This window comes from Petromyzon marinus, chromosome 13 (genome assembly GCF_048934315.1).
Source record: "Petromyzon marinus isolate PM22_M1 ecotype Great Lakes invasive population chromosome 13, UKy_Petmar_22M1.pri1.0, whole genome shotgun sequence".
In the NCBI taxonomy this organism is placed as follows: Eukaryota; Metazoa; Chordata; class Hyperoartia; order Petromyzontiformes; family Petromyzontidae; genus Petromyzon; species Petromyzon marinus.
The window spans coordinates 860,955-883,632 of record NC_133679.1 but is presented as its reverse complement, the minus strand read 5'-3'; the positions used below and the strand labels follow the sequence as shown (position 1 = coordinate 883,632).

Here is a 22,678-nt window from a genome sequence, read left to right as displayed (position 1 = left end):
CGCACCCGAAGTGCAACACGTTCTGCATGACGTCACGACGTCAGTTTGAGCAGCCGATGAGCTGGCTCGTTGGATGAGCGGTGACGTGCGGGGACGGTGGCCGCGCGTGCCGCGCCGCGTCGTTGTGAACGCGTTTTTAAAATCACGTGGCGAGGCGCGGGCAGTGAGGCGAGGTCCTCCGGTCCCTCCCTGGTGAACCCTGCAACAGCGGTGGGCAGTGTCAGTGTGTCACAACACGCGTGTGTCACTGTGTGTATGTCACTGTGTGTGTGTCAGTGTGTCACAGTATGTGTCAGTGTGTCAGTGTGTGTCACAGTATGTGTCACTGTGTGTATCACAGTGTGTGTCAGTGTGTGTGTCAGTGTGTCAGTGTGTGTGTGTCAGTGTGTGTGTCAGTGTGTCACTGTGTGTGTGTCAGTGTGTCACTGTGTGTGTCACTGTGTGTCACAGTGTGTGTCACTGTGTGTGTGTCAGTGTGTGTGTTAGTGTGTCACTGTGTGTGTCACTGTGTCACTGTGTGTGTCAGTGTGTCAGTGTGTGTGTCAGTGTGTCACTGTGTGTGTCAGTGTGTAACTGTGTGTCACTGTGTGTGTCACTGTGTGTGTGTGTCAATGTGTCACTGTGTGTGTCACTGTGTGTGTGTGTCAGTGTGTGTCAGTGTGTGTCACTGTGTGTCACAGTATGTGTCACTGTGTGTGTGTGTCAGTGTGTGTCACTGTGTGTCACAGTATGTGTCACAGTATGTGTCACTGTGTGTCACTGTGTGTCACAGTGTGTGTCACTGTGTGTCACTGTGTGTCACAGTGTGTGTCACAGTGTGTGTCACTGTGTATCACTGTGTGTCACAGTATGTGTCACTGTGTGTCACAGTATGTGTCACAGTGTGTCACAGTATGTGTGACAGTGTGTGTCAGTGTGTCACAGTGTGTGTCAGTGTGTCACTGTGTGTGTCAGTGTGTCACTGTGTGTCAGATTGTCACTGTGTGTCACAGTATGTGTCACAGTGTGTGTCACTGTGTGTGTCAGTGTGTCACAGTGTGTGTCAGTGTGTCACAGTGTGTGTCAGTGTGTCAGTGTGTGTGTCAGTGTGTGTCACTGTGTGTGTCAGTGTGTGTCACTGTGTGTGTCACTGAGTGTTTGTGTCACTGTGTCACAGTGTGTGTCATTTTGTGGCAGTGTCTGTGTCAGTGTGTCAGTGTGTCACTGTGTGTGTCAGTGTGTCAGTGTGTGTCACTGTGTGTGTCACTGTGTGTGTGTGTCAATGTGTCACTGTGTGTGTCACTGTGTGTGTGTGTCAGTGTGTCACTGTGCGTGTCCGTGTGTGTCAGTGTGTGTCACTGTGTGTCACAGTATGTGTCACTGTGTGTGTGTGTGTGTGTCAGTGTGTGTCACTGTGTGTCACAGTATGTGTCACTGTGTGTCACTGTGTGTCACTGTGTGTCACAGTATGTGTCACAGTGTGTCACAGTATGTGTGACAGTGTGTGTCAGTGTGTCACAGTGTGTGTCAGTGTGTCACTGTGTGTGTCAGTGTGTCACTGTGTGTCACAGTATGTGTCACTGTGTGTCACAGTATGTGTCACAGTGTGTGTCACTGTGTGTGTGTGTGTCAGTGTGTCACAGTGTGTGTCAGTGTGTCACAGTGTGTGTCAGTGTGTCAGTGTGTGTGTCAGTGTGTGTCACTGTGTGTGTCAGTGTGTGTCACTGTGTGTGTCACTGAGTGTTTGTGTCACTGTGTCACAGTGTGTGTCATTTTGTGGCAGTGTCTGTGTAGTGTGTCATTGTGTCACTGTGTGTGTCACTGTGTGTCACTGTGTGTCACTGTGTGTATGTGGGTCACTGTGTGTGTCACTGTGTATCAGTGTGTCACTGTGTATGTCAGTGTGTCAGTGTGTGTCACTGTGTGTATGTGTGTCACTGTGTGTGTCACTGTGTATCAGTGTGTCACTGTGTATGTCAGTGTGTCAGTGTGTGTCACTGTGTGTCACTGTGTGTGTCTGTGTGTGTCACTGTGTGTGTCACTGTGTATCAGTGTGTCACTGTGTGTGTCAGTGTGTGACTGTATGTGTCACTGTGTGTGTCACTGTGTGTGTCAATGTGTCACTGTGTGTGTCAGTGTGTCACTGTGTGTCACTGTGTGTGTCACTGTGTGTCACTGTGTGCGTCACTGTGTGTGTCACTGTGTCACTGTGTGTGTCAGTGTGTCACTGTGTGTGTCAGTGTGTGTCATTGTGTGTGTCAGTGTGCAGCTCCAATGGCTGCTTTGGGTTTGCGGTCCAGACCTCCCCAGAGACCCTGGCTGACAGAGGAGGTGTTCAGGATGGTTGAGAAAAAGCGACAGGCCCACTGTCATCGGCTACAGAATCCCACGTCAGAGAATGAGGAGGCTTACCGCAGCCTTCGCTCGGAGGTTCGGAGAGCCGTGAGGCGCTGCAAGGATGGGTGGTGGTCGCGGGTTGCTGAGGAGATGGAGTCTGCCTCAGTGGCCCGCGATCACAAATCTCTATTTAACTCCATCAAAAAAGTAACCTGCAGCGCCACACCTATTACCATCATTAGGGGAAAAACGGTGATCCAGTCTCTGACCCCCAGGAACAGGTTTGCAGATTTGCTGAGCATTTCTGTGAGGTCCTGGCGGAGGGAAAATCCTTCAGCCAGGAAAACAGTGGCACAAAGTGAGGATGACCCTACTGAGGCTGCGGTGCCTCAAATATTGGAAGAAGTCACCCCCTGTGAGTGGCTGGCTGAAGTACCATCTGTTGAGGAAGTACTGAAGGCAATCCGGAGTCTGAGACCAGGAAAGGCAGCGGGCAGAGATGATCTCCCAAGCGAAATGCTGAGGGAGGGTGGCGTTTGTGCACAGACTGCCCTATATGACATCATAACAACAGTCTGGACCACTGGACGGGTTCTGCAGGATTGGAAGGATGCCCTGGTGGTCCCCCTCTTTAAGAAGGGGGACCACACAGACTGTAACAACTACAGGGGCATCTCACTCCTCAGTGTTCTGGGAAAGGTCCTGGCAAGGATTATTCAACATCGCCTCGCCAGGCACGCTGACGAGAGGCTTGCGGAGCCCCAATGCGGTTTCAGAAAAGGGCGGTCCTGCACAGATGCCATATTTTCTGTCCGTCTGCTACAGCAGAGGTGTAGGGAATTCCAACAAGACCTACATCTCTGCTTTATTGACCTGGTCAAGGCCTATGATGCCATCAGTAGGCCTGGGCTCTGGGTTGTTCTTTGTGCTTTTGGAGTCCCTGACCCTCTGCTCACGATCATTAAGGACCTTCATGATGGTGAGCGGGCCCGGGTAAAACTACGTGGCCGGGAGTCAGAGCCATTCCCTGTACACCTTGGGGTGCGACAGGGATGTCCTCTGGCTTCCACATTATTTAACATCTATTTTGACCACGTAGTTCGTGAAGCCTTCAATAGCTGTACCGGGGGAATCTCCATTTGGTACAGATATAATGGGAGGCTGATCGATGCCCGGGTGCGGTCAAGGGATGGCTCCCTATTGCTCAACCACGTTATGTATGCCGATGATTTGGTAATAGCTGCTCGTCAGAGGAGGAGTTGGAGACGCTGCTGCTTAGACTGGAGCGTGCCACTAAGAGATGGGGCCTTACCATCAGCGCCACCAAAACTAAGCACCTGCCTGGGTATTTTGTAGCATCGGACACTCCACCCCCACAACTCCCAATCGGTGATGGGGCAGTTGTGGAGAGAGTGGAGAGTTTCCCATACCTGGGCAGTGTGCTTATGACCGGCTCCAGTTTAACAGCAGAGGTCTCACTCCGAATCAGTCGAGCAGCAATATCTTTTCATCGGTTGCGTAACGCTGTGTGGAAGCTACCTGGCCTGTCGCTCCGCACTAAGCTTCAGGTCTTCTCGGCCACGGTCATTCCCTCCCTTCTCTACGCTTGCGAAACATGGACCACCTTAATGGAGCATCTTCGCCGGTTGGAAACATTTAGGCTGGCCTGCCTACGATCCATCCTGGGTTTAACCAGGCTGGATTGTGTGAGGAGCTCACATATCCTGGAAAGATCTGGGCAAGGTCCCATCGGTGAGCTCCTCCGGCAGGCAAGGCTTTGTTGGCTGGGTCATGTAGCCCGCATGCCCAGCCACCGCATGCCAAAACAGCTTTTGTTCGGCCGGATCGAGGGGGCTAAACGGGCACGGCACGGGCTAGAGAAGAGATGGAGTGATGTGGTACAGGAGGACGTGGAGCTGAGTGGACTAGCCAATGACTGGTACCAGCGGTGTCAAGATCGGCCTCTGTGGAGGAGGCTCGTGAAGGACGCTCTTGGGCAGTTGGAGGCAGTCGCCCTCCAACAACAACGGAGGGCGGAAAGCGACGCTCACAACAATGAGCGGAGCGCCGGGTGGCTAAAGCACAGCAGGTTGGCACAGTAGGGGGCACAGGTGGTGCACCAGCCAGTCATCTCAGTCGACCCGTGGCACCTGGGTCTGCCCCGTGACCTCCTGCCCGCGGGCGTTCGACACTTCACGTGGCCTCAAGGTGCACATGGCCTGGCACAAGCGTCGTGGTGACGTCACCGCCACTTAATGGCGAATGGCGGTTGTTGTTGTCAATGTGTGTCACTGTGTGTGTCAGTGTGTCACTGTGTGTGTCACTGTGTGTGTCAGTGTGTCACTGTGTGTGTCAGTGTGTCACTGTGTGTAAGTGTGTGTCACTTTGTCACAGTGTGTGTCAGTGTGTCACTGTGTGTGTAAGTGTGTCACTGTCAGCGTGTCACTGTGTGTGTCAGTGTGTCACTGTCAGTGTGCCACTGTGTATGTGACTGTGTGTGTCACTGTCAGTGTGGCAGTCTGTGTGTGTCACTGTGTCTGTGACTGTGTATGTCACTGTGTCTGTGACTGTGTGTGTCACTGTGTGTCACTGTCACTATCTGTGTGTGTCTGTGTGTGTCACTGTGTGTGTCACTGTCAGTGTGTCACTGTCTGTGTGTGTCACTGTGTCTGTGACTGTGCGTGTCACTGTCAGTGTCAGTGTCTGTGTGTGTCACTGTGTGTCACTGTGTTTGTCAGTGTGTGTCACTGTGTATGTCACTGTGTGTGTGTGTCACTGTGTCACAGTGTGTCATTTTGTGTCAGTGTCTGTGTCAGTGTGTCATTGTGTGTCACTGTGTGTGTCAGTGTGTGTCACTTTGTGTCACTGTGTGTGTGTGTCACTGTGTGTGTCATTTTGTGTCAGTGTCTGTGTCAGTGTGTCACTGTGTGTGTCAGTGTGTGTCACTGTGTGTCACTGTGTGTGTCTGTGTATGTCACTGTGTGTGTCACTGTGTATCAGTGTGTCACTGTGTGTGTCAGTGTGTCACTGTATGTGTCACTGTGTGTGTCACTGTGTGTGTCACTGTGTGTGTCAGTGTGCCACTGTGTGTATCACTGTGTGTGTCAGTGTGTGTCACTGTGTGTCACTGTGTGTGTCACTGTCACTGTGTGTGTCACTGTCAGTGTGGCAGTCTGTGTGTGTCACTGTGTCTGTGACTGTGTATGTCACTGTGTCTGTGACTGCGTGTGTCACTGTGTGTGTCACTGTGTCACTGTCTGTGTGTGTCTGTGTGTGTCACTGTGTGTGTCACTGTCAGTGTGTCACTGTCTGTGTGTGTCAATGTTTGTCACTGTGTGTCTGTGTGTGTCAGTGTTTGTCACTCTGAGTGTGTCACTGTCTGTGTGTGTCAGTGTTTGTCACTCTGAATGTGTCAGTGTGTGTCACTGTGTCATTGTATGTGTCAGTGTTTGTCACTCTGTGTGTGTGTGTCAGTGTGTGTCACTGTCTGTGTGTGTGTGTCAGTGTTTGTCACTCTGAGTGTGTCAGTGTGTGTCACTGTGTCACTGTCTGTGTGTGTCAGTGTTTGTCACTCTGTGTGTGTCAGTGTGTGTCACTGTCTGTGTGTGTGTGCCAGTGTGTGTCACTGTCTGTGTGTGTCAGTGTGTGTCAGTGTGTCACTGTCTGTGTGTGTCAGTGTGTGTCACTGTCTGTGTGTGTGTCAGTGTGTGTCACTGTGAAGCGGTAGCGCGCTGCGCTATGAACCCGGCAACCCGAGTTCGATTCCTGCTCACGGCCAACACCGGTGACGATTATCTGAACCGGTCCTGGTCCTCCCCTAGATCAACTCAGCTTCAAATGAGCACCTGGTGCGATGTGTAAAACATCGCCACTGGGGAGACAAAGGCGGTCAGGCGTGGTGTTGGCTACCCACCCCCTCGTGTACCATGTTGGCTGCTCGCTAACAGCACTTGCCCCAACAGTCTGTTAAGACTACACGGGGGATCTCCGTTGTTGTGTCATTGCGTGAATGTGTCAGCCTCACTGTGTGTCACTGTGTGCCTGTGTCGTTGGCAGTTCCACAACAATGTGTGCATGTTCCACTGAGTTTGCGTGTGTCTACCATCGTGTGTACGTGTCACTTTGTGACCTGTGCTTAATCATGGCTGTAACTACTGGACCGTGATTGTAAATTAATCATCATGTGGTTGTGGTTTTAGTGTACTGATTATCGTGCGATCACATCATCATTTTGGGCATTGTGGTTGCATGTGCGGTTGTTGTGGTTGTAATTTTGATCATTGCGGTGCTCGTGTGTCTCGGGGTGGTACAATTGTGACTTGTGTTCGTTGTTGGTTGTTGTATCCACCTGCAGGCAAGTTGTTGTTGTTGATATCCGCCTGCGGTGAGTGAAAAGCTGCGGTGCTTGCTGATCGAGGCCATCGGCGGTGCACAGGAGGCGAAATCAAACGCTCGCCGCCACGCCTTGCCCCGGTGGGTCCACAAGGCGAGGGAGGCATTGGCTCTGGGTGCTCGGTACGAACTCCGGCTCGCTTCACATCACACGAGGCAGGCAGCACGGCAACGCACGAGGCAGCGCAGCGTGCAGTGGCGTAGACTTATCACATTCGTGTGGCGGTGTCTCCAGCAGACATGCTGGAGCCGGGAGGGTCGTTATTTTTTTCCTTCTGTCAGACGTTACAGACGTGGGCACTGCAGCAGCAAGTGAGAAAAAAAACACGTCATCGTGGAGAAGCGATGATACAGATGGGAGAAGAGATGACATTAAGAGAGATGCTAACACGGAATAAACAGGGGGGCAGATGGCAGCAGGGATGAGCAGAGATCGTGCAGAGAGCAAGGAAGGGAAGCAGGCTGGGAGGGAGAGCCCTGCCACGCGCTCCGCCTGCTGTGATCGCTGCTCTTTAATGTTTAATGCCGCGGCAGCAAGCGGCAGCCATCGGTGCAGCGCGCACAGACCCAGTGCCGCACGTGGGTGCTAGTCGCTGTGTGCGCGTTCACGATTGGCCCGGTGCATGTGCCGTGCACAGTGTTTGTGAATAATCAGGCAAGGGGTCTGTTTATCCAGACAAATCATCAGAGCAATGTGCCTTCTGGACCATTTTTGTAAACGTGTTGTGAATTTATTGGTGGTAGCACGGCAAAGAAGGACTTGGATGTGAGTCTACGGTGAGAGTATTATTGGCGTTTGTGTAAATTAGTTCAAGCTTGCACACGTCCTACTACGCCGGCGTGTTGTGAATCAATACCACTATTCCAGTGTGTCGCGAATCAATACCAGTACAGTATACCAATCTGTCGCAAATCTAGATTCCGGTATAACGATGCTTGTAAAGGCAAATGCTGCCAACAGGGAGTCTGTGGCAGTCATCGAGGGAGTTGTAAAATGCCAATGGGTTTGTAGAAGTGAAAATTAGGGGTCCATAGCAAAGAGCAGTGCAGTCCTTTTGTTGAATAACCCCCCGCCCATCGAAGCCGACGACACAAAAACAACACTGTCCAATTAGAAGAGCCCTTGCCCTTATCAAGGAAGTTCAGAGGAGGCTGACATAATCAGTGTTTAGAACGCCTGGGCAAGGCATTTCACAGCTGACTGTTGTCAACAGTGGCTGTCTAATGTATCGATCCCTACCACAGCAATCGAATTCCCCACTGGTTCAGGGCTGAAACCAGTCGATGAGCACTACCCCGTGCTCATTTGACCGGGAAATCACCGCGTGTTGTGTTCCCTAGGAATGCCTCTCGCTGGTGCCGCTGCGCTCCTGTAGGCTGTGGGATCTGTGAGCTGCCGTCCGCCGCGGTGCCGGGAGGAGCCGGAAGGAGCCATGAGCTCGCGGTGGGCCCCGTGGGAGGGAGTGGTGCGCACGTGTCAGCGCATGGCGCGTACCAAGACCCTCGACGCCGACCTCATGGAGACATCGCTCACGCGCTGCCTTTCCACGCTCGACCTCACGCTGCTCGGTCTCGGAGGCATGGTGGGCTCGGGCCTCTACGTGCTCACGGGCACCGTGGCCAAGTCGATGGCGGGCCCGGCGGTCATCATCTCGTTCCTGTTGGCCGGCCTGGCCTCCATGCTGGCGGCGCTGTGCTACGCGGAGTTCGGAGCGCGGGCGCCGCGGGCCGGTTCGGCGTACCTCTACACGTACATGACCATGGGCGAGGTGTGGGCCTTCATGATCGGCTGGAACGTCGTGCTTGAGTACATGATCGGCGGCGCAGCCGTGGCGCGCGCCTGGAGCGGCTACTTCGACGCCATCTTCGAGCACAAGATCCAGAACTTCACCCTCACCCACGTCGCCTCCTGGGACGTGCCGTTCCTTGCCCACTACCCCGACTTCCTCGCCTGCGGGATTCTGTTTATCGCAACAATTTTGGTTTCCTTTGGCACCAAAGTATCCTCTTGGATCAACCACCTGTTCGCCGTCATCAGCATGGGGGCCATCCTTTTCATCCTCGTGTTCGGCTTCACACTGGCCGATCCGCAGAACTACAGCAAAAAGGAGGGCGGCTTCGCTCCGTACGGATTCTCGGGCATCATGACGGGGACGGCCACGTGCTTCTTTGCGTTTGTCGGCTTCGACGTGATCGCGTCATCGAGCGAGGAGGCTCGGGACCCATCTCGCTCCGTTCCGGTGGCCACGGCGCTGTCGCTGGTCCTTGCCACGCTGGCCTACACCCTGGTGGCCACGGTGCTCACGCTCATGGTGCCCTGGCACTCGCTGGTGCCCGAGTCGGCGCTGTCAGATGCCTTCTCCCGCCGGGGGCACCCGTGGGCCGGCTTCATCGTCTCCACCGGCTCCATATGCGGTGAGGCTGCTGCAGCACCCCTTCAGCACTGCACACCTAGCACGGCCGTTCTATAGGATTCGGGGGGGGGGGGTGTGTCAGGCGAACGTACGTACGCAGGTGGGGGGGAGGTGTAAAAGGTACGCGTGCGTACAGGGAGGGTGCGAGAGGTCAAGTTTTGACAGATTTTTTCGTGCCTACTCAATGGATGCCCTCTTAATGCTCTCATCTCAAAGCAAACAAACGCAGCGCTTAACCTTTCACACTAATGTCATTGCTACTCAGCTCAACAATGGACTGTGTCGCTCATTTAATTGGACAACTTGCAGCTGATTAAGGATAGCTCAAATAAACTGACCTTTTCAACAAGGATTCAACAATGTCGTGATTGGAACTTGCCGACTTTGCTGTTTTCGCCATTTTTTTTTAAATAAGAAATTCCATCTTTAGCCAACCTTTCCATGAGACCCCGATAATGCCGCGTGGATATGTGTTAGTGGTGGTGGAGCGGTTAGCGCTACGCTGCACTACGAACCCAGCGACCCGAGTTCGATTTCCGCTCACGTTCAACACCAGTGACGAATATCTAAACTGGTCCTGGGCCTCCCCTAGGTCGACTTAGCCTCAAATAAGTACCTGATGATGTGTGTAAACATCGCCACTAGGGAGACAAAGGCGGTCGGGCGTGGTGCTGGCCACCCACCCCTCGTGTGCCGTGCCGACCTTCATAGGTGCTTGCTAACAGCACTTGCCCTAACAGTCTGTTACAGGCTATACGGGGGATCTTTGTCTTTGTATATGCGATCGTGTCTGTTTGAACGTTCTATTGGGTCGTGTTCTAGGATGCACGTGAACATGTGGTGTGTACAGTTACAAATCAGTTTGCATTCATAAAGCATCTATATGCAACCACATATCGCATTTATATATGCAGTGTGCCCGCTTGTTTTGAAGAATTTAGGCAGGAATTTTCTGCAGAAAATGCCGTACACTTGCATTTTTGCATGAAAGCCATTTCACTGTGTCAGCTTGATTGATTGGTTTCCCGTGCCCTCCTCCCTGCACTAAACGGTAATTCCCTGCCTGGTCGGCTGGGAAATGTAAATTTGAAGCCTAATTTGAAGTTGTAATATAATTAATTTAATTTCATGTAGCATCATCATACAATAGTATCTCAGAACCATTGCATTATACGCCGCATTTACATCACAAGGTGGGGGGCAAATGTACGTCTGTTGAACGTCTTTCGTGCCGTACACAGCCAACCGGGCTAATCGGAAGTGTGGGGGAAGGACAACAGGAAGATGAAAGGTGCATATCTCGTGAAGAACATTGGTTCCCAGTGGAAAATATAAACTCTACCCAACTCCCAGCTCTCTCCCCCGCCAGGAGTATCAACCCCGTGTCACCGTTTCATAGGAATGTGACATTTCTAGCACTTCCTTGGGGCCTCCAGCAGAGAAGGCCCACCGCTCCCCTGACCGTTTTAACAGTGGCCGCTGTGAGTGCAACTTGTCCGCCTAACGTCCGTGATGGGCCGTGTCTCCCCCCCCCCCCTCCAGCGATGAACACCGTCCTGCTGAGCAGCCTCTTCTCGTTGCCGCGCATCATCTACGCGATGGCCGACGACGGGCTCTTCTTCTCCGTCTTCTCTCACCTGCACGCCGTCACCAAGGTTCCCGTCAACGCCATCGTGGTGTTCGGCACACTGACGGCCGTGCTGGCCACGCTGTTCGACCTGGAGGCGCTCGTGCAGTTCCTGTCCATCGGCACGCTGCTGGCGTACACCTTTGTAGCGGCGAGCGTCATTGTGCTGCGCTACCAGCCCGACCGCACCTTGCAGGTGTGTGCCGCCAGCGCCCAGCGCACGCCATGGTGGGTGGGGAGGGAGCGGTGCTACCCCGTGCACAAGCGATATCCTATTTCACTCTTGTTTTGCGCTATTATTCGGTACTTAGCGCCTGTGCGTCATTGGGAAAATGAGAGAGAAGCTATTGGGGCAGTTGGAGGGAACAATGGAAATGATGTACAGCTGAGGCACAAGATAATTATTCCCAGATCAATTCCAAAATCACCCCACCGTCTTCAGGTGGTCCCACCCTGGTCTACCTCTTCATCTCACTTCACTCTCCTCTGCATGCCCTCTGTCTGTTACAGAGAACCACTTCCTTCTCCCAATCCCCTCAGTCATACTCCGCTCAGAGGTTGCGCCTTTTCCCCCTGGTCTTTCGCACTGTCAATCCCATATCCTTGTTCACGTCCATGCTTCCTCTTCACGCTACATTTACATGTCTCAATTCTTTATTACAAGGCACTGGATAAGAGCTGTGAGTAAGCAGCTGTGCAATGTGATCAAAGCCACAAGACAGCTACTGACAGGCATAGGAGAGTGATGAGAGGTTGTGAGTTCAAATGCTTGTTAGAGGTCAATTCGGCCCATCATCACTGCAGAGCCAATGAACTGAGCTCCACTGTATGGGAAGTCAACGGTGGATAAACTGCCCTGGGATAGAGAGCAGAGCATGCAGTGACCGCACCCCACCATGCCGTGCCCGCAGAGCGAGTTCCTGGACATCTCGCCGGACAAGGAAGGCGAGCGGCGTGACACGGCCGGCTACGAGTCGTTCTCGGACAAGCTGCGTCTCGTGGGGAAGCAGCGGGGAGAAACAGAGGCGCGGCAGGCTGGCTGCCTCAAGGCCAGGTACTCCGACGCCGCCGAACGACCAAGCTGCCCGCAACCGCTACCTCCGCCTCATTGTTCTTCGTCATAGATTTTTGGGTTTAGCCACGTAATGATCTGGCAAGATTTGGTCGTAAGACCCTCCACCACCCAACACAGCCAAACAAATTGTCACGTGTAGAAGTATTTATCACACCAATCATAATTTCAGCTCACCAGTAAGTTGAAGAACGATTCTCATAACCAAACTTATCCATCAGATACGACGTTTTGTCGAATGACGCCGAGCATCTTCAGAACTAGATCGAGGGAGTCGGAATAAAATCCAAGAAGTCTAAACGATTCAAAATTGTTATTTAGGAATGTGTAAAATCCACCACTGGCTCAGGGCTGTAAACGGGAGATGACCACTGCCTCTCGATGCTCGCTCCAGCTGGAAATGACATTGGCTTTGACTGCCGTGAGTGATGCTGTAGTGACGGATGTATTCGCTGGCGCTAGGTTTGAGTGTCTTCTGCGGGTGCTGGCGCCGTGCGGCCCGGGCGAGGCGGTGGTGGTGTGCGTGGTGGCGCTGCTCGTGTGCGCCACCTCGCTCGCCTCCATGCTCGTGTTTGGCTCCTCGCACCTTCACCTGCCGACGTGGGCCTTCGCGCTCTTCCTCTCCATCTTCGGCCTGGGCTTCCTCGTCAGCGTGATGCTCATTGCCGCTCATGAGCAGAATCGCGGTCCCACTACCTTCTTGGTGGGTGCCTGTCATGCGTGATTCACGCAGCGGCTTTAACGGCAGCAGAGCTTTCACTGCACTCGTGAACAAGCGTGTTATATATTCAAAGCGTGAAGTGACAGGCACACGCCATCAACTGTCTTGTGGAGAACGACTGAGGCCCAGAGTCTTCCCCGCGTTATCTCATTGAGGCTTAACACTGTGTGGGACTGCAGGTTCCGTGTGTGCCATTCCTGCCGGCCCTGAGCATGCTCATCAACATCACCCTGATGCTGAAGCTCAACTACATGACGTGGGTGCGCTTCATGGTGTGGATCGTTGTCGGTGAGTTCCAGTGCCAGCCACCAGTGGCAGCGATGGATGTGTGCATTGGGGCGCGGCAGTAGTGTGGTCGCCGCTCAATGCAGAAGTTCGAATCCCGCAGGCTGCCCCGTATATTACTACAGGTGTATTTAACTGAAATATAGGCGCCGTTTTCTTCGGTCCAAATTTGCAAAATTTGAAAAATTGCCTGCAAATTATTCAATTGGGATTACGCACAGCAATATCAACCCCTTACTGTGAAACTACTGCAATCTACTTGTTTGAAACCTTGTGCCTTCGTGATGGCCTTGTGCTAGAAGAATGGTGCAAATACCTAATGAGCAAAAATATTTAATTATTATTAAATGCTTCATCAATTCCAGGCGATTATTGTCAGAATGTATTTATTGTTTGAATAGCAATCAATTACCCTTATTCAAAGTTTATGCAAATGATTCGATTAACTTAACAGCTGGAAAAAATTAGACAGTACAAACGAGAGCAAGTACAGCCAAGGTAGGACACTTGAGAATACAAGTGTAGTGATGGTAGCATCACTACTGTGTACACACGCACAAGCGTGACGTCACTATGTGGGGGAGCGTCAAGACCACGCGGGTCTACACACACACATGACGTCATCCCGGCTGGAGGCGGGAATGACGTCAGGGCCGGTTCTGGGTGGTGTGAGGCCGTGGCACTCTCTGTGACCCCGGCTTGACACGTGACTGGACCCCAGTGGGGGCCGGGGGCCTAGAGGGCACCTCGGGGGGCACGTGGACAGCAGGGGGGGGCTTCGAGAGGGTTCTCGAAGGGAGGCGTGGCCGGGGCGGGGCCGGGGCACGCTGAGGCCCATATAAGCAGCCTCCTCACGAGGTTCGAGGCTGCCCGTATTAAGAACGAAGATGCATCGTGAAGACGCCAAGAAGAGTCAAGCCTCCAGTCAGCGGACTTGCCAGTAGCCCACCTGGCTGGGTCACACTAGAGCATCTGAGAAGTTGTGTGTGTTAGCTAGAGTAGGTCGGTGGTCACCACCTTATGTACAGTGTTATATTACTTACCGTTCTAATAAATAAGTGTTGCCTCCCAAGGAGTCGTGTGGGCACCTAATTCGAACCCACTACACAAGCACAGGGGAATTCAGATGAGACAATACAAATGAGACCATAGAAATGAGACTCACAGTACAAGAGTGACAGACTGTAAAAACGAGATCCAACAGACAGCATGAATGAGACAGCCACATGACCCCCTTGTGTGTCGTGCTGACCTTTGTGGCTGCACGCTAACAGCATTTGCCCCTACATGTGGGATCTTTGTTTGTGTGTGTTCAGGCATGTTCATCTACCTGTCGTACGGGATGTGGCACAGCAAGGAGCGGCTGCGGGAGCCGGCTCCGCGCACAGTGACCGCGCGCTACGTCGTCATCCCCAGTGGCCGTCTCTCCGAGAGCCTACAGCCCGTGCAGCCCGCGGGGGACGGGCCCTGCAGCCTCAGCGACAGCGACAGCGACGCCGAGTTGGACGGCGTCTCCGACCGCCAGAGATAGGTGCCTGCAGGCCTCGGGGGCCGGGGCCTCCTGTAGGCCTCAGGGTCTAACTGGGCCTCGGGGGGCCTCAGGGTCTAACTGGGCCTCGGGGGGCCTCAGGGTCTAACTGGGCCTCAGGGGGTCTCACTGGGACTCAGGGTCTCACTGGGACTCAGGGTCTCACTGGGATTCAGGGTCTCACTGGGACTCAGGGTCTCACTGGAACTCAGGGTCTCACTGGGCATCGAGGTCTCACTGGGACTCAGGGTCTCACTAGGACTCAGGGTCTCACTAGGACTCAGGGTCTCACTGGGCCTCAGGGTCTCACTGGGACTCAGGGTCTCTAGGACTCAGGGTCTCACTGGGACTCAGGGTCTCACTGGGCCTCGAGGTCTCACTGGGACTCAGGGTCTCACTAGGACTCAGGGTCTCACTAGTACTCGAGGTCTCACTGGGACTCGAGGTCTCACTGGGACTCGGGGTCTCATTGGGACTCGGGGTCTCACTGGGACTCAGGGTCTCACTGGGACTCAGGGTCTCTAGGACTCAGGGTCTCACTGGGACTCAGGGTCTCACTGGGCCTCGAGGTCTCACTGGGACTCAGGGTCTCACTGGGACTCAGGGTCTCACTAGGACTCAGGGTCTCACTGGGACTCAGGGTCTCACTGTGCCTCGAGGTCTCACTGGGACTCAGGGTCTCACTGGGACTCAGGGTCTCACTGGGCCTCGAGGTCTCACTGGGACTCAGGGTCTCACTGGGACTCAGGGTCTAACTGGGACTCAGAGTCTCACTGGGACTCAGGGTCTCACTGTGCCTCGACGTCTCACTGGGACTCAGGGTCTCACTGGGACTCAGGGTCTCACTGGGCCTCAGGGTCTCACTGGGACTCAGGGTCTCACTACGACTCAGGGTCTCGCTGGGACTCAGGGTCTCACTGGGACTCGAGGTCTCATTGGGACTCGGGGTCTCACTGGGACTCGGGGTCTCACTGGGCCTCGGGTCTCACTGGGCCTCCGGGGGGCCTCGAGGTCTCACTGAGCCTCGAGGTCTCACTGGGCCTCGAGGTCTCACTGGGCCTTGGGGTCTCACTGGGCCTTGGGGGGCCTCGAGGTCTCACTGGGCCTCGAGGTCTCACTGGGCCTCGATGTCTCACTGGGCCTCTAGGTATCACTGGGCCTCGGGGTCTCACTGGGCCTTGGGGGGCCTCGAGGTCTCACTGGGCCTCGGGGTCTCACTGGGCCTCGGGGTCTCACTGGGCCTCGGGGGGGCCTCGAGGTCTCACTGGGCCTCAGGGTCTCACTGGGCCTCGGGGTCTCATTGGGCCTTGGGGGGCCTCGAGGTCTCACTGGGCCTCGGGGTCTCACTGGGCCTCGGGGGGCCTCAGGACCTGGCTGGGCTCCACGCGAAGTGAAGTTGCCCCTGCTGAGGGCGCGGGGCTGGTTTGTGGAGAACGCTCGCTCGTTGCAGGCGACGTCTGGCTGCACTGAGCACGTGGACGCGTTCAGCGTTTGTCGGAATCCTTAACGAGAGGCGGGCGCCATATAGCATCGAAAGACACCCTCCGCAGTTAATTTAAAGGAAAACGCAATGCACAAAACCCCAAATTGGTTGACATTTTATAATGTGAACAAAACATTCATTGACAGCAATGTACAGTTTAAACGGAGTGAAGGGGGGGGGGCATGGCTTGGGAAGGCCTTCATCCAGTAGTGAATAGCTACTGGATGATGATGAGGATAGTGCTACCTTTTCAGGTTTTTAAATTCCCCTCCGTGCTGGGCCTCATAGACTGGAGGTGCTCCCACCGCACAGCCCCGTGGCATGCCTGGGGTGGTGGCGCTCTCTCCTCGTGTGTAACGGTGACCACCTTAGAGGGCGCTGTGGCCCTGTGTCTGGCGGTCACATGGCCCTGACTCGCAATTAGCTCTCTTAAAATTGAAGCTTCAGACTCCCTTAAAGCCCATGATAGGCAGCGTAGGTTTGCACCTGCAAGGTAAAATACTTAAGTTTTGGTTTGCGTCTTTCTTTAAACCTTTAATGTGCAATCCCATGTTGAATTAAGTGCAGAACAGTTTGGGTTATTGTTTGCGCCAAAATCACTCAAGCTCAGAGGTATTCCAATGTTTAATTGAAGATTATAAAATTGTTCCTTGGTGTACACAGAACACATATAACTTATACTTCGTACAGTTCCCATTAAAATTGCAAACCATTTAACTTTAAAATATATATTTCTTTAAAGCCTTGTCAATCAAAGGACAAAAGATTTGATGTTTTAAAATGAATGCGTTGGCTGTCGTTGGCATGAGAATGGCTATTCCCTGAGACCAGTCAACCAAAACATCAACAGCCTTACCCCGCAAAGAGAAAATACTTTGTCTTGTTTATTATTATTTAGTGAAGCTATGCGGTCGTGAGTAGAGAAGCATTCATATAATTTAACTTTTCTCAGTCCTTGTATACCTTTAACATTCCGTTCTCTCGGCTCTCTTACCATTCCTGCTGTATGTGCTGGGAGTATACAAAGACAAAGATCCCCCGTGTATCCTCTAACAGACCGTAGGAGCAAGTGCTGTTAGTGAGTAGCAGCACCTATGAAGGCCAGTACAGCACACACGGGGGTGGGTGGCCAGCACCACGCCCAGACGCCTTTATCTCCCCAGTGGCGATGTTTACACACCGCACCAGATACTCACGTGAGGCCCAGGACCGGTTCCGATAATCGTCACCAGTGTTGGTGGCCCTGAGCAGGCATGGAACTGGGTTCACCACCGCTCGGGCGTACACACACACAGCCAGCCAGGTCCAGTTGTTGAGCTTAGCCACAGGTTTTACTGCACATTCGCCTTGGCCACTGCCTACAACCCATGAGTTGTGGGTTGTAGCCCTGGCCACCCTCCTAGTAACTGCAAGTAACATTTCTGCCCACAGGTTGGATTGCTAAGCACAGTATGTGTGTGCATGTGCAGCCCTTTTGTCATTCCATTGCTGGATGAGGACCTCCCACCGCCAAGTGGGTTGTGGGGATGATTTGACCATACTTCACCGCCAAGTGGATTGTGGGGATGACTTGACCATACTTCACCGCCAAGTGGGTTGTGGGGATGATTTGACCATATTTCACCATATTTATCAGTGCGTATTCGTGACAGATGGGGACCATAGACGTGTGAGTATAGAAGTACAGTACAGTAAAATATAACAGGTGATTTTCTGCACTGCTTTCTGCTGGTTACATAACCAAGTCAATAAAAAAAACTGTCACGACAAAGTTGGAACCCATCCGAGAAGTATCCAGGCTCAACCAAGCTTAGCTTCTGAGATCTGATGAGATATTTGGGCATTTGAAAAACTACATTTGCATAACACATTGCAGTGAACACACATTTTGCTAAAAACGATTGTGTTGCTGTTGTTAGCTTCGTTACAACAGTGCAGGTTTCAGGTTCACAATCCCGCGGCAAGTTGTGACCGCTGCACGCTCGGAGGAGCAGCAGCTGAGAATGCAGAGCCCCCAGTGCCACCGTCAGTGACGGGGAAACACGGAGACCCTGGAGAGAACGTAGATGTTTCCTCCTGACTGTGGCCAGAGGTCACTGCATTTCGCTGGACACGTGACGAGACTGTGCACTGCTTTTTGTGTTTAGTTTGTTGCCCTTCCCCCCGCACCTCCGATCAGCACGGTTGGCTACGTACGACGCCAAAGACGTTCGACATATACGTACATTCATCAAACTTAATCATTCGCTTTCTCTACAAACCGTGAGCCGACTGTGACATGTTGCGCCATCGCAGTACTACACGTCATTCAGCATCCGTTTAGTTGTAAGATGTTCGAGTTACACCGACAAAGCACGTTGTGGGAGGCGCTACTTTGTTGTGTGGGTTCCATTCGCTTTTTGCACAACGCCGCGCCCGCTCGGGATGCATCGGGCCTTCTCGACATAATTCCATAAGTAACCGTGCGCGTTATATCTTTTGATACTATTGACGCACTGCACATTCTGGTGTGTGAATAGTATGTTGCAGCTGCTAGCCAGTTAAAAATGCCCTTCATGATGCTCGTTTTCTTTTGCGGAATGTAATCCCATTTCCTCTTTGGGATTACGCACAGCAGTCATCGCCTCCTCCTGGCAGACTCGTGTCTCTTTGCAGACCAGGCGTCAAGCCCCCTTGTGCCGCACAAAGATAGCTGCCACTGGGGGTGCCCTTTCAAATGTGTTCAGATGCGATGCGATGTAAGGCACTCTTGAGACGGACCGGTATGCAGGAGGGCGCGATATCATCATTATTACTTACTGCGTGTTGTGACTTTTGGTTGTCGTAAGTCCTAGTTTTGTTGTTTTGCACGTACAGGTTACGAGATATAAGAGTATCTCAGCAGGAGTAGCTTGTGTTTAGTGGGAAATTGTGCAATGTTGTTTTCTCGTTTGTTTATCATTATGTAGTCCACCACACTCAAACCTTTAATTTTCCCCCGAGAATATTTAAGATGAGAAGCTCTGAGGTCGATGGAAATCCATATAATTTGGTGGCAATGCATGCAGGCTGAGACAAAATACTATAAAACACCTGTTGATTGGGACAAGAGAGCTGCTGACCATGGCAAGAAGCCTCAGTACCACACGAAGCCAGTAGGGGGTAGACACACAACATTGACACCACGACTCGTGCGATGGCGAATGCAACTGAACTGTTGGAACACACCACAGAGTTGCAGCAGCAGCAGCAGCAGCCCTTACTACAAACATCTCTGTGAATAATCACAGCTGTGAGATTTTAGTGTTAAAACGTGCTGACGATTCCTTACCAAGTGTAAAGCAGTATAAAATAGCCTGCCTTGAAACGTTATAAAGGCCACGTTTTCAGAAATGTGACTGGCTTGGTCTAGCCACGCTGTGCACATCCAGGCCCCAAGCTGGGCTTCCATGGCTTCGCGCTTGTCCCGCGATGCTGCGTGACGTGAATCCTGTAGATCGATTAAAAACGCATTCGAGTGACTCGCTGCAATCGCTAAACCGCGTTGCTGTTGTCCTGCACAAACACCCACTGTGATTGGCTTCATTTGCATTTACGCGTTTACAGGTTGCATTCCTACTTGTTCTCAAATGTACAGAATTCCATATTTGCGGCGGGAACGTGGATTTGTGTTGGACAACGCTCCCCCCCCCCCTCCGTGGGCGGTGTACCCACGGGCCTTAACGTGACCGAGAGATCCATCGGGATGTGATGGTTTATTGTGCCACGCGAGGCCGTGCCTGTTTGACGGTTGTGTAAGCATGTGTTCTTGAAGCCCGCGACAACATTGCGACCCGAACCTCTGCCCGTGATTGAACCACAACAAAAAGGCCCATGGAAACGTGCGTCGTGTGCCGGAGGCGAGCTTCATCGTGTCCAGTGACGTCTGTGCTTGATGTTGACAGTGGAGAGTAGACGTTGTGTTTCAACCTCACTTCGGAATCCGCCTGCCCCAGTGACCATGCCCCTCGCACGGCCTTCACGAGGAGCGAACGTTGCATCGCTTCGTCTCGTGAATATTCTGGTGATGAGTTACTAACGCGGGCCGGCTGTCGCGGGACGTGCCTGTGACTGATGCGAACCGTAACGGTGTGGGCAGCAACGACTGTGGATGACGGGGACCGTGACACCGCGTAGTGAATTGTCCGCTGCAAGGGGAACGAGTGTGAAGAGTGCCTCGTTGTGAGTCTACTGCTATGGTGGTGGTGGCTGTGTCGGTCGACACGATGCCGACCGCGCTGGAGGAGGAAGGCTCCGCCACTGTCTGCGTCTGAATCAGTGGCGGATCGAAGGGGGGGAGGAGGCGATTGGGGTGATAGCCACCCCCCCACCACCCCAAAATCAAAAAATAAATTGGTATTGCAGGTACACTGATATATTCCATAGAAATTACGTTCAGTGGTTTGTGTTGTTATTATTGTGTGGCCATATTTTAAAAGCTTGACATTTCGGAACCGCTTTCCTACCCTGGGAAGTTGCTCAATCCGCCTGTGGCCTGCACGTGGCTGGTGAGGGTAGTGGGCCTGCACGTGACTGGTGAGGGCAGTGGGCCTGCACGTGGCTGGTGAGGGCAGTGGGCCTGCACGTGGCTGGTGAGGGTAGTGGGCCTGCACGTGGCTGGTGAGGGCGGTGGGCCTGCACGTGGCTGGTGAGGGTAGTGGGCCTGCACGTGGCTGGTGAGGGTAGTGGGCCTGCACGTGGCTGGTGAGGGTAGTGGGCCTGCACGTGGCTGGTGAGGGTAGTGGGCCTGCACGTGGCTGGTGAGGGCGGTGGGCCTGCACGTGGCTGGTGAGGGTAGTGGGCCTGCACGCGGCTGGTGAGGGTAGTGGGCCTGCACGTGGCTGGTGAGGGCGGTGGGCCTGCACGTGGCTGGTGAGGGTAGTGGGCCTGCACGCGGCTGGTGAGGGTAGTGGGCCTGCACGTGGCTGGTGAGGGCGGTGGGCCTGCACGTGGCTGGTGAGGGCGGTGGGCCTGCACGTGGCTGGTGAGGGCAGTGGGCCTGCACGTGGCTGGTGATGGCGGTGGGCCGGGGGAGTGGCTGGTGGGGAGGCCTCCTCCCGGTGTCGGGGTGCCGGCGGCCGTGACCACAGTAACCTCGCACTGTCTACGACGCTCCCGGTCACCTCGCTGCAAATTCCACCTTGGTGCTTACTTTTATGTTATTTAATGGTTGTCGGTGGTGTTGTGTTACGTTAACTTATTTCAAAGTGATTTGAAATCTTATATATTTTTTTAAAAACTGGAGTAATTTACATTTTACAAAGGTTATGAATTATTATTGTCCTATGTAATAAATGTGTACCGAAGCATCTCTGATTCGTCCTGCTACTACTCACACTCTTTTTGAAATGTGATTCACTTGTGAACGTATACACGTGTGTGTGTGTGAGTATAAAGTCACACGTGTCATGGCCTGTCCAGTCGGACACCAGCACGCCGCACTGAGACACCACGGTTCGGATAGCTGCTCTGCCAGGAAGGGTACAAGGCGACATTTCAACTAAACCTTTATTTTATTTTACCAGGTACGGCCCACTGAGCTATGTAGCTCTTTTTCAGAAGCAACCTGGCCACATGATAGCCCAACGAAGTGGCTTATCGTGTGGAAATGTATCGCAGCCAAATACTCTAAATGCTTGGTGATGTTGATTCTAAATGTGGAGGGAAACACGGGAGGACCCAGAGAAAAAACCCTTTGGTCAATGTGACTGGTTTCCTCTCGGGTAGTTTCCTAACAGCAATACGACTTTAAAGATTAGTTCATATTGGGGCATCTTCACAAAGAGTTATGATGCCCCACTCACCCTCTGTTACAGACGTAATGAGATACGGACTGAGCTACTACATTCACCCATTCAGCCTTCGTTGGAACGCGTCAACAACAAACCCAGCTCGTGAAGAGAGAACCCCAATAAGAGCGGCCTCTTTAAGTGGCTGTCATTAAATCTGCCCCGTAATGTGTGGGGCTACGTCTGTCACAATGCCTTCTAAATGATGGTTTGCAGTGATAAGCCTTTTTAGCAGTGCCTTTAAAGGGCCGTGTGTTTGTGCTGTTGGTTGGGCCTTGTCTGATGGCCTCCTTTGTGTCAATGTCCTCTTCCTCGTTTCCTACAGGCTTGGGCTTGCCAGCAGTGAACACAAGCAATCCCTGTGCCACGGAACCGCATGGACATTCACTCGCACATAAATACAAACACAAAGCCACATGCATAGAGGAGCTACTCAGTGTACACACACCTCCGATGAGCACGGTTGGCTATGTACGGTGCGAAAGATTTTTTTACGTACATTGTGTGAACATTTGCATTTGTGGTGACTTTATAATTTGTTGAAACCTCTACCTAAATGAATGACACTGCGTCACATCTATTTTTTAAAATATATTATTAATACCATCTTTTAACATGACCAGTATAACCTAACGTGTATAAATTAACATTCACTGTTAACTGTTACACTGAACCGATGTTAGTAATTGTCACAGCTGTCTACGAAATAGCAAGCTGGGTAAGTCATCCAATGAAGGGAGCCTTCACGATGTCCAGGAGAGATGCCGCTGTGCCAGCTTGTTGTGGTTGTGATAGAGAGGTGCCACCTGTTTGGGATTGATCTGGCAGTAGCGGTCGCTCGGTGGTAGGAATGTATTTGTACTGAGATCTGTTGGCACTGTCTTGGAACTGAATTGCAATACACTGCACAGTTTTGAAAGACCTGGGCTGACTGAGAAGTATGGCCGAGCCCATTCAGGCGAAATGTATCTTTGTCGAGGTATAACTGGGTCAAACAAATATGACATTTTCCTCTATTATGGAAAATATGACA

The 22,678-nt window shown here is 52.7% G+C and overlaps 1 protein-coding gene across 4 annotated transcripts; it reads left to right on the top strand.

Moving 5' to 3' along the window:
* The first annotated feature begins 58 nt into the window (after nucleotides 1-58).
* SLC7A4 (solute carrier family 7 member 4) lies at nucleotides 59-21,167 on the top strand. 4 transcript variants are annotated; one of them, XM_032953815.2, is made up of 8 exons: nucleotides 59-210; nucleotides 6,671-6,789; nucleotides 8,085-9,123; nucleotides 10,665-10,945; nucleotides 11,661-11,803; nucleotides 12,284-12,524; nucleotides 12,722-12,830; nucleotides 14,144-21,167. In XM_032953815.2, the coding sequence occupies exons 3-8, from the start codon at nucleotides 8,142-8,144 to the stop codon at nucleotides 14,356-14,358; spliced, it is 1,971 nt and encodes a 656-aa protein (XP_032809706.1). In that variant the 5' UTR covers nucleotides 59-210; nucleotides 6,671-6,789; nucleotides 8,085-8,141; the 3' UTR covers nucleotides 14,359-21,167. The 4 variants fall into 4 exon arrangements, with proteins under 4 accessions (XP_032809706.1, XP_032809705.1, XP_075922880.1 ...); XM_032953814.2 differs by having other exon boundaries at nucleotides 8,050-9,123; XM_076066765.1 differs by having other exon boundaries at nucleotides 6,671-6,831.
* The last annotated feature ends 1,511 nt before the right edge of the window (nucleotides 21,168-22,678 follow it).